The 9,261-nt window shown below is 45.8% G+C and overlaps 2 protein-coding genes across 2 annotated transcripts; both read right to left on the bottom strand.

Moving 5' to 3' along the window:
* Positions 1-714: 714 nt before the first annotated feature.
* On the bottom strand, positions 715-4,317 carry LOC137138071 (leucine rich adaptor protein 1-like). The gene is made up of 2 exons (XM_067524979.1): positions 3,891-4,317; positions 715-1,969 (listed from the first exon to the last, which is right to left on the bottom strand). Exons 1-2 carry the CDS (start codon positions 4,113-4,115, stop codon positions 1,580-1,582), a joined length of 615 nt encoding a protein of 204 aa, XP_067381080.1. The 5' UTR covers positions 4,116-4,317; the 3' UTR covers positions 715-1,579.
* Positions 4,318-4,783: 466 nt separating this feature from the next.
* On the bottom strand, positions 4,784-8,759 carry LOC137138070 (5,6-dihydroxyindole-2-carboxylic acid oxidase-like). Its single transcript, XM_067524978.1, has 7 exons — positions 8,236-8,759; positions 7,600-7,922; positions 6,266-6,470; positions 6,002-6,169; positions 5,725-5,904; positions 5,502-5,648; positions 4,784-5,409 (listed from the first exon to the last, which is right to left on the bottom strand). Exons 1-7 carry the CDS (start codon positions 8,588-8,590, stop codon positions 5,222-5,224), a joined length of 1,566 nt encoding a protein of 521 aa, XP_067381079.1. The 5' UTR covers positions 8,591-8,759; the 3' UTR covers positions 4,784-5,221.
* Positions 8,760-9,261: the final 502 nt, after the last annotated feature.

Raw genomic sequence — 9,261 nt, 5'->3', positions numbered from 1 at the left:
TATAACACTAAAAGTGGCTTTTGTGTCCAATCTAATTTTTTGCATAAAAGAAGAAAACATTTATAAACATCTTCATGCACGATTTCATAAGTAACGGTCACCTCCCAGTCTGAGAACCAGGGAAGTCTCATAGCCATTTTATTTGCAATAATGTATATTCTCTGTCTGAATAACTTCGAGCATTGCATTAAAAGCAACACAATAGTGACATGCATTAAAAAAAAAAAAAGAAATATATCATCAGACCATCAAATACTCTGCTTTGCTGGCGTTTCAATTCCTATTATTTACAAATGGCTCTGTTCAAGTGGTGCACAAAGATAACAGACACGGCTGCTGAGCTTTTGGTAACACGATTTCAACAGCATCAGCATTCTGCCAAACGGTCCTCCTCTGCTAACGGTTTGATAAAACAGGGCGCAAATAAACAGCGATTAGCCAAATTCCTCCCTGGTTCTGTGTTCAAACAAACACAAGGTGGCACTGAGTGGCAAAGTGAATTAATGAGGGGGATTTTCCGTGCAGCGTTACACGGCGAACCACAAAGTCCAATAATAATATTCACACGTTTTTGTTTCACTCCAATTTAGCAGGAATCGAAGGGACGAGAAGAGTTTTTTGCGTCTAAAAAGTCGCACTTACAATGACTGAAGTGCCTTAATGTTTCTTTCCATTGCACAAAAACTTCACACATTGTGAGCGAGAGGAAAAAAATAAAAGTACAATCAATATATTATTTAATTCCCACAACAAAAGGATCAGAAAACAACAGAATTTTTTTTTTCAAAAGCAGGCGAAATAAAAACTGCTAAAACCACACAGAGACAGTTCAAATGTATCCACAAAGCAAACGTGTTTCTCATGTGAGCACCATCATCAAATATGCCGTCTCCTGGACTTATCTGGGTGAAACAAATTATTTATAAGACAATGAAATTGCTTTGGTTTTCAGTCAGACATCTGTGCATCCACGTGCAGCATATGTTGCGTTTAAGACTAAACGGTGAATCTTCTACTACTGCTCAGTTGGACTTAGCTTAGGAACGTCCGTCAGTCAAAATAGTTACAGAAGAATAAGTAAAAGCTTAACATTTACAGTAGGCGGTGCTCAGAGTTTTGCTGTGGAACCAAATTGCACTTGTTGTGACACTTAAAGCCTCTTCGAACACTCAGCACGAAACGTCCAATTCTCTAAAAGGATGCTAATCCTAATCTACTCCTTTCTTGCTGATTGTGCTTGATCTCTAACCCACAGTTCCACCGATACAGAGGGAAACATGAGGCTATGAATGACTGTGGGAAAAAAGCATAATTGCTGAGGTAAACCGTGGCAATAAATACAATCTGTCTGCATAATAGAGCACCCTTTTAATTTAACTATGATGAGAAAATATTAAGACTTGCATGTGCGTATTAAGCATATTAAGCGGCAGTGGTTTGGTGATGTGTGCGCAATCCACAATGTAAGGAAACTGGTTTCAAGGTGTCCCCACACGTGAAGCATGCATTACTTTTTTTTTTAAGCTTTAAGTCCTTCTTCACCACAAATATCAGTAGTCTGCAACCGCGTTTGTCATCATTATCCAAAGCAGTAGTACTCGTCAGATTCCACCCTGAGTTTCAGTGGTGATTTGCTAAAGGCATCAGAGTCAAGAATGGTTTTATCGACAAAACAGTCTGGGTCCGTAGGCGAGGGGTCGTCTGGGAAGTCTTCTGCTAGAGTGTCCAGGTAGCTACCCACAGACAGACCATCTAGCCCGTCGCTGTTAGCGTCATTCAAGCTGTTGAAGCTGCTTCGCAGCGAGGTGCTCTCCTGGCTGTCCGACAGGCTGTACAAGCTGCCCGTCAGGCTTCCATCCTGGCTGGCGAAGCCTCCTTTGTCTTCCATCATCCAACGGACGGACTCGATGCCCTCGTTGATGGACATCAGCTGCTGCATCAGCTTCACGTCGAGGGCTCGTAGATGTGCCTAGGAGTGGGAATAGAACACTGTCAGCTCATAGTAGTCAAGGATGATTAAGAAGAGGAGTAGTACTGGGGAAATCTACTTCTTGAAGAAAATTGGATGACAAGCTTATTACCATCCTCATATGGGTCCGATAAAAAATGCTTTATGCAAGGTTAGTTTAGCATAAAGATGTAAACATCTACTCTGGCTGCACCAGTCAGTGCTTCTAAAGCTCACTAATTAAAAACTGTGCAAACTCCACACACTGATAAAGATCGTGTGATATGACGGAAAACTCCAGGGGAACTTGTAAACAGACCTTGTGGTGAGATTTTTTCTCAACAGTTGTTAACATTCTTACGTGACTGGAACACTGCTTTGTTTAGACTATCAGGCTCAGTTGTGAACAAAGACGCCGGAATAATGACTTACAATGCAACAGTGCAGGAGGAAACAGTTTTAATCTTGGATAATGAATGATATTACAGCACAGTGCGACCATTGATTTAACTCCTAGCACTGACAATCCATGCCATTGATTGTGGAAGGAAGTGGGACAGCTAATGGAGCCATTCAAATGGACCCTCTTCCCCCCTTCCCCCTGTGTCTACTGTAACATCCTGCGTCCTGCAAAATGCACCGAAGCAGATGAAGACGAACAGGGCTGGTACAGTGTTCCAGGCAGCTGGCCTGATTCGACGGCCTTCTTTTCTTTCTTTAGAAGTGGATTTGCGGCCTGCTGTCATTTAGCTCCTATGGCTGCTGGTGTGTTTGTTTTCCCAGTGAAACCACTGGCTCCCAAAGAAGCTCGACAGACGGAGTCATATTGGAGTTTTTGTCCAGGACTGTGAATAAAGTGGCACCGATGGGTCGGCTACACAACCAGTGCTGCATAAATATGTTGCCCCTGAATAGTAAACCATGAACCTAAACAAACATGTTATTTCATGTTGTATGAAGCTGATAGTTTCTTGCCACCTCTCACATAAACTAATCAGGATGCTGTTGTCTGTGTGTGTGTGTTTCTATAGGGCCTTTACACACCCGAACAGGACACACTGATTGGATTAGTGAACAAGCTGTTCAAAACAAAGAGTTCAAAGACAGCCCCAAAATTTGAATGCCCCCTCTAACAATGAGAGACCACTAATGCGATTACAGTCAATTCATTTTAAAGGTCTATTAGTTTTCTCCTGGAGTTAATGCCCTTTGCTACATTAGTTGAAAAAGAAGCTCATTTACAAGGTAAAGGTGGTTACACTTGTAAAGACAAAATGTTACATTAACATAAAACCCAGGCCATCAACACACACACACACAGACACGGGGAGACTCTGGTCTGTCTGCTGACCGTCACCGGCCATCTGCTCAGGAATCCTAATACTGTACCTTTGCTGACCTCACTTAGAAACCGGGCTCTGCTGTGACTCTGGATCTCAGTGCCACGTGAACGCAGACGTTTCAACACACTTTACCGGTGAAGTGCGAGAAGGCTCGGTCGTGATAAGGTAATTACAAAGGCACAGTTCGATTCCTGAGTAGTTCGAATGAAAACGCGGCGCTGCTCGTTTGTGCTCCGTGTGACGCGCAGGTGTGAACGACTCTCGCCTGCTCATCAAGTGAAACACGACACACGCATCGGTGGCAGTTTGCATTAACAGCCACATGATGATACCGTGTGAAGACCTGGTTTGCATACAGCGCATTTCCTGTGAATCCAGGCCGCGATGCCAATACATGGAAACATCTATAAGGGTCTTCTTTTGAACTTCTGTCAGTAAATTACAAATGCAACAGTTGTGACTAAATTTACTACGACTAAATATCAGCTGAGTGAAATATGTCACAAGGTTTGTAGGATTTGTGGCTATTTACCCGGTAGCTCCTTTTCTTACAGCTACTGTAAGACTTTCTTAACAGCTTGCAGAAAGGAGACCCTTACCATTTCTTGTTTCAGGAACTGCATTTTGCCCTCAAGCCTCTTCAAGTCCGCAGAACTGGCCCAATATTTACAGCTGACCGAATGCGGCGCAGCCGGTGGCGCGTCGCGCTTGTCGTGATGTTTCCCCGCAACAACAAGAGACCGAGCGAGACTCTCCGGCACCTTTCGGCCCAGTTTGGTCTCTAGATCCTTCAGATCGGGCACAGCGTTGGTTGCCACGTCCATTGTAGACGCTCGCGGTGATGAAACGGCGGAGTTGACTCAAAGTAGCAAACAGCAACTTGCCTTTTCCACTTTGTTCAAGCCGCTCTCACAACGAAGTGACCCGGTGACAACAGTTCACGTTGCTCCACTTACAGACCTCCCATCGAAGCGTGGGACCAGTAGCGGGGCTGTTTAATGAAAGCGTGCTCTCCGTGGACCCTCCCATGAAGGAGCGTCCTCTGAAACCAGACACCTCACAGGTGATGTGACAGGGGACTACATGTCTCAGGAGTTACACACACACACACAAGTATAATTACTCCCTACGAGGACTGCAGGCTGCGTCTGCGAGCACATGCGCTACAGCAAGATGTGTGCATGGATATAACGAAGAATGACACTCGGATTTACCGTTAAACGTGCACAAACATAGTATTTATCATAATATATTTTTGAAGTGTTCATGTTTTAATAACATAAATGTCAGATGCGGGTCCGACAAACCACTGTGTGTAGGTGCACAATCTAATCTCGCCAGTAAATTTGACACGCGCCCACACTTTGCACGATGTTGATGAAAGAGGAGAAATGTAAAAACAAAAGAAATAAAACATTTCTTCTCCAGTTATCTCTTGATTCACTCACATCAATAATAATCTTAAAAGCATGTGTCCCAACAGGAGCCGTTTCAGAGATTGAACAATTGCGCCCTCTTGTGGGTGTTACAGGGCCAGTTTATTCACTGTGAAGTTACATAGAGTGTTGTACATTTTGCAGTTGCAGAACATCCTTGACCACTTGGATTCTACATTCTTTACACCCGATCATCCGCCATCAAATAAAAGCCTGAGCACAAGCAGATCCCAGCAGCACCTGGTGGCATTGCTGTCACACCAACACCTCATTTTTTACACGTTTACTTTATTTGAAAACCTTTTCCATTTTCAAAATTTCCAGAAATGTGGAAAAAAAAAACAAAAAAATTGCACAGAGAGGGGCCCTTTCTAAAAGACAAATGATTATTTTCAAGAATCTACACGTGTCGTCTGGTGAGAACAGATTCAGGCTTTAACAAACTGCGAGCAGTGGATGTGTTGCTGAAAGTACGGAGAAGACGCACACAGATCTCAGACCACGGACTGGCTTTTCTCGTCGTCGTATCGCTGGTACTGATCCCCGAGCAGAGGCTGGTGGCCCTCCATCCTGTAAGAGCGGGCGCGCAAGGCGCATGTGGTGGCAGCGAAGATGACTGCCACGACCACAAGGGCGGCAACTATTGCTATGGTGATGATTTCCGTCAGGGTGAAAGGTTGAGCTGGAAAGGGAGGGGTACATGATTATTACACTCATCAAATACATTCATACAAAGGCAGGACCTGCTAAAAAAAAGGATTTCAGAAAGCAAACCTGGCCATTCAGCTTCATAAGAGTAGCCCAGATTTTCAGGCGCAGTCACAAACACCTCAGCGTTGGTCACCGGAGGCCAGAAAGGCACCATGTTGTAGCCTCTGTTATGGCCAATGGGGGCATTTTCTTCCGGATACACAGAGGAATCTGCCCCAAAACACCCCGAGTTAGCCTGGAAGCTCACTGTGCTAACATTAGACATGTCAAAATATCAAGTACACACCTGGGCCGTGTCTCCTTAACCATTCGTCAAATATAGCGTCCGTGTAGGTGTGGAGCAGGACAAAGATGGGGTCATTGGGTGACAGGTGGGTCTGTCCTCCCGTCCCGTTCAGGAACAGATGGGCCAAGTTGTGGAGGCTTCTCACTATGGGGTCGTAGTTCCCCTGGGGGGCGCTGTAGCCTGCCACAACGACACGGATCCAGGTCAGAAGATGCAGACTGCAGCATAGTAAACACAGACACACACACACACAACACACATCTTTGTGCTCACTCACCTTCTATGGTGTTTCTGAAGCTTTGAGAGGAGGTGGAGTAGTAGGGTGGCGTGTCGAAGGTGTTAACCTGCAGACAGTCTGCCACGTCCTGCGGCTCCGGTAGGCGCTGGACCATCGGCCTGTTGACGTTTCCTGCCGGGTTCCTCCTGATGGGAGACGTCTCAGTGCCTTGAGTAAAACAGGACAAAGGTCCAGATGAGACAGACTTGCCACACTTAAAGAATAAAGACAATGATTGAGACGTCTCTGCAGTAACAGTCTTACTGTTGCAGATGGTTCCCTGAGTGTCATAGTCCTCTACGCTCTCACACACTACCCTCCACTGGGAGAAGATAGAATTGGGGCTCAAGGAGTTCAGGTCAAAACTGCTCCTGGCTCCCATCAGGTCGTCTGTGCAGATGTCGCACGTGTTTCCGCCGATGGCAAAGTTCCAGTAGGGCAGGGCGAAGGTGGGGTCTTGCAGCATGTCCTGGTTTTTTGCGAAAGGAGGAGGTTAGTGTTTAGGAGTTTGAGCGGTTAGGGCAGAGGCAGGGCCACACCAGCTGCCACTTCCTGCCAGAGTTTGTAGCGGTTGCAACCAGGCAGATTATCCCAGGATGGAATTTTTTTTTTTTACCTCTCCCCAATTAAAACATTGTTATTGAACAAGTCTTAGTATTTGTTTATGACTATTTGCAGTTAGAAATGGTGGATAGGTTAATTATTTGAAATTTCTGATACTGAAGGAACACTTTATAAACACACCATTAACTTCTTAATAAAGTTTAAGTTCTTAAATAAGTTCTTAAATTTGGGTTTTACATCATTTTGCAAATGTGCCACAGTCTGACCAGCACACACACACACACACACACACACACAAACATTCAGCTCCACCCCTGGTCAACAGTAAAAACCAGAGCAGACCAGCAAGATTTTAAACTGCGGATTATGTCAACAAGACCTTTAGGAATCTGCTGGAGGATTTATTTGTAATCACTTTTTATGTAACTCGATAATCATACTAATAGAGGAAACAAACATTTGAGTGTGGCCGTCTCTCATAGGACATTTCTAACCATCTTGGTTTAATTGCTCTGCTTGAAACTGTGCCTATCAGCGTTCGGCAGCTTCACGTGCTGTACTGAACGCATGCGTTTACAGAACTGGGAAAAGCACGAGATGGATATTGATAATTACACGAAGTCAGTGGTGGGAGCCACGTTGAAGCTTCTGCGCATTTCACGTTGGTGACTGGTGCAGCTAAAATAACGGCCCTTCTCATCCAAAGCTTTATTGGGTGCCGTCGTTTTTCTGCAAGTCGATGCTGTGCAGATCAAATCGAATCTGAGCGCTTGACACGCGCGCAATGACATTTTGCACGGCGCGCGCTCATTAAGGCGTGGAATTGTCAATTATGGTTTCCTCGCCAATGTAGTTGTGGGGAAACGCATTACACAAAACAAACAGGCTGCAGTGGGTTATTACGCGGCGATGTATCGGTAAATTAGAGAAGTGGATAAACAGGCAAATAGCCCACGTACATAACAAGTGACGCCGCGGGTGTAATGACGGTACCGTTACTCTAATTGTGTCTCCCGTGGAGCACAGACGCTCACCTGCATGTCTTTCTCCAGCTGCAACAGGTGGAACCTGTGCCAAGTGAGGAAACCGGGTCCCTCGTGTGAGAAGTCCACCCCCCCGAAACTGGCCTGTCCCGCACCCAGGAACGTCTTGCTAACGGAGTAGTAGTGGGACCACACGAAGTAGTTGTAGATGGTGACGTTCTCGAATTGCACGGTGCTCCCGTCGGGCCCAAAGATCTCCGCGTAGCGCCGGATGGCGATCACCAGGTCGGGGTGAACCGTGCGCTTCGCCCGGTCCAGCGCGTTCACGAACGCGCGCTTCTCGTCCGCGCTGAGCTGCATCACGTTTCTCCTCACTGAGGGATTAAAGCAGAGGGGAAGTGGATTAAGTCAGTCAGTCATGCGTTAACTGGGGGTCTACTTTTAATCACGGAGAAAACAAGGGCAGATTTGACACAAAAACTTATCATCTCAGTTGCTGAGCTTAAACTATTTCGCGTGAATTCCAATTGTTCTTTAAGTAAAATTGAATCTAACCATTAATAAATTAGAGAGAACTTGTTCCTTTGCCCTGGTTGATGCTCTAAAGTGGCCCTGAGCTGGACACTGCATCTCAACCAGCTCCAAATACTGTCATCATATCTGGAATATTTCAAGGGGCGCACTTACCCACAGGAACTCGCTGGTCACAGTTGGCCCCTGTCCATCCGTGTCTGCAGCGGCCGCAGTCATAGCCGCTGAAGTTCCCGTTACACTGACAGGTACGGTTGAAGAACCGGACGGGCCATCGTTCCCGGTCGTCCCGTCCGTCGTGCGGGTACTGCGGCCCGTGCTGCCGCGTGTCCACCGTTACGGGGACACACTGTCCGCGGCCCGAGCTGGAGCCGCAGGGGTCGTTGAGGAGTCCGGGAGGAGACGGACAGCACTGTCCGCTCCTGAGTCCCTCGGGTGTCACACACACTCTGGGGAACTGCGCGCTCACGACCGCTGCGCCCACAAGCACCAAAAAGCAGCACTGCCACATTATCCAAAAAAAAAAAAGTGCCAAATTTTACGCGCGTCTGCTGCAGCGTTCGACTGGATGTTTATTTAAAAAAAATACAGTTCAAGAAACCCTTCATCCAACAAGCACACGCATACCTTCAACACACCAGGGGGTGACTTTCCACACTGAGGCCCCTGTTTGTATTAAACCCAAAAGCCTTCGACCTTAAATACCGGATTAGCGCATGACTTCCCAGATTTCGGACTCCCGCGTGATTCCATCACACAACAGCGTATTTCCTCCCAGGGATGGAGGGTAAGAAGAAGTGTGATCCGGTCATGCAGGGCCAAGATTTTGATTCCATAGGCAAGACGCTGGCGGCCCTGAGGGCATTGATCTTTTTTTTGTTGTTGTTGTTGTTAATTTTTAACGTTATTTTATTAAATGATTGAATTTTGTACATGGCATCTTCTGTGTCATAATCATTCAAAATCAATATCTTTAAAGAAAAAAAAGTCCCCTTTTTTATGTCCTGGTTTTACTTTTGTCCAGAGTCCTTAAAAAGCTCGCTGGACTTTTTTAAAACCTAAGGAGGCCAAATTAATTGAAAAGCATTTTCTGGTTAAAATGCAAATTATGATGAATGGGTGCACACACCCACTCATAAACCCTACTGCATGCACTGTATATGAACTGGAACATATTAACAC

The sequence above is a fragment of the Channa argus genome, chromosome 12, assembly GCF_033026475.1.
Source record: "Channa argus isolate prfri chromosome 12, Channa argus male v1.0, whole genome shotgun sequence".
Taxonomy (NCBI): Eukaryota; Metazoa; Chordata; class Actinopteri; order Anabantiformes; family Channidae; genus Channa; species Channa argus.
The sequence above is the reverse complement of the archived record's forward strand: the minus strand, read 5'-3'. Positions and strand labels throughout refer to the sequence as shown.

Coding starts and splice junctions, on each gene's coding strand:
- LOC137138070 (XM_067524978.1), bottom strand. CDS start 8,590: ATGTGGCAGTGCTGCTTTTTGGTGCTTGTGGGCGCAGCGGTCGTGAGC. Junction 6,471..7,599: donor AGCTGGAGAAAGACATGCAG/GTGAGCGTCTGT, acceptor GCAAAAAACCAG/GACATGCTGCAAGACCCCAC. Junction 6,170..6,265: donor TCAGGGAACCATCTGCAACA/GTAAGACTGTTA, acceptor GTTTTACTCAAG/GCACTGAGACGTCTCCCATC.
- LOC137138071 (XM_067524979.1), bottom strand. CDS start 4,115: ATGGACGTGGCAACCAACGCTGTGCCCGATCTGAAGGATCTAGAGACC. Junction 1,970..3,890: donor AGTTCCTGAAACAAGAAATG/GTAAGGGTCTCC, acceptor TCCCACTCCTAG/GCACATCTACGAGCCCTCGA.